This window comes from Seriola lalandi, unplaced genomic scaffold, assembly GCF_002814215.2.
Source record: "Seriola lalandi dorsalis isolate HSWRI2012SDOR001 ecotype SW California unplaced genomic scaffold, Sedor1 jcf7180002054675, whole genome shotgun sequence".
NCBI classification, from domain to species: Eukaryota; Metazoa; Chordata; class Actinopteri; order Carangiformes; family Carangidae; genus Seriola; species Seriola lalandi.
In genome coordinates this window covers 131195-132013 of record NW_019525228.1, presented here as the reverse complement: position 1 = coordinate 132013, position 819 = coordinate 131195, and the positions used below count along the sequence as shown (strand labels likewise).

The 819-nt window shown below is 57.6% G+C and overlaps 1 protein-coding gene across 1 annotated transcript in view; it reads left to right on the top strand.

The window, feature by feature from the left end:
• xpc (xeroderma pigmentosum, complementation group C) overlaps positions 1-819 on the top strand; it is a 16966-nt gene that overhangs the window by 7830 nt on the left and 8317 nt on the right. Inside the window, exon 9 of the mRNA XM_087178081.1 lies at positions 8-751. Within this exon, the coding sequence (XP_087034207.1) occupies positions 8-751 (744 nt within the window). The remainder of the gene's footprint in view (positions 1-7; positions 752-819) is intronic.

Below are 819 nucleotides of genomic sequence, written 5' to 3'. Positions count from 1 at the left end.
CCCCAAGACCCCCAAGACCCCCTCCCCCGAGCCGAAGGTCTCTCCTGGCTCCAAGAGACCGGCCGGAGCGAAGGGAGAGCGGGGAGGAAAGAGAGCAAAGAGGAAAGACATAAAGGAAGAGGAGGCGGAGGAGAAGGTTAAAACGTCAGGAGGACAGAGACCGAAGAACTCTAAACGCCGCAGTGTCGCCTCTAAGGTCAGCTACAAGGAGGAGAGCAACAGCGAGCAGGAGGAGGGGCTCAGCGACGAGGACGACTTTCAGGCGAGTGAGGAAGAGAGTGAAGATTCAGAGAGGGAGGAGAAATCCACGAGGAAGAACAACAAGAAGACTGCAGCTCCAAAGAGAAGGAGTGGGGGAGGGACAAAACAGGTAAAAGATGAAGGGGAGGAAGAGGAGGATGCTGATGAAGGAGAAGCAAAGCAAAGGAGCGGGAAGAAGAAGAAGAGGAGGGAGGGGCCTGGAGCGGACGAGTGGCTGGAGGTGTATCTGGAGAAAACGTCCTCCTGGGTTTGCGTGGATGTCGAGCACGGTGTCGGGATGCCTCACCTCTGCTCCCAGAATGCAACGGCGCCGGTGACGTACGTGGTGTCAGTGGACGGGGACGGGTTTGTGAAGGACATGGGGAGGAAGTACGACCCCACCTGGATGACGTCATCCAGGAAGAGGCGGGTGGACGACGACTGGTGGGAGGAAACACTCGAGCCGTTCCTGGGACCCGAGGATGAGCGGGACGTACAGGAGGACAAGGAGGTGAGACACACACACACACACACACACACACACACACACACACACACACACACACACACACACACACA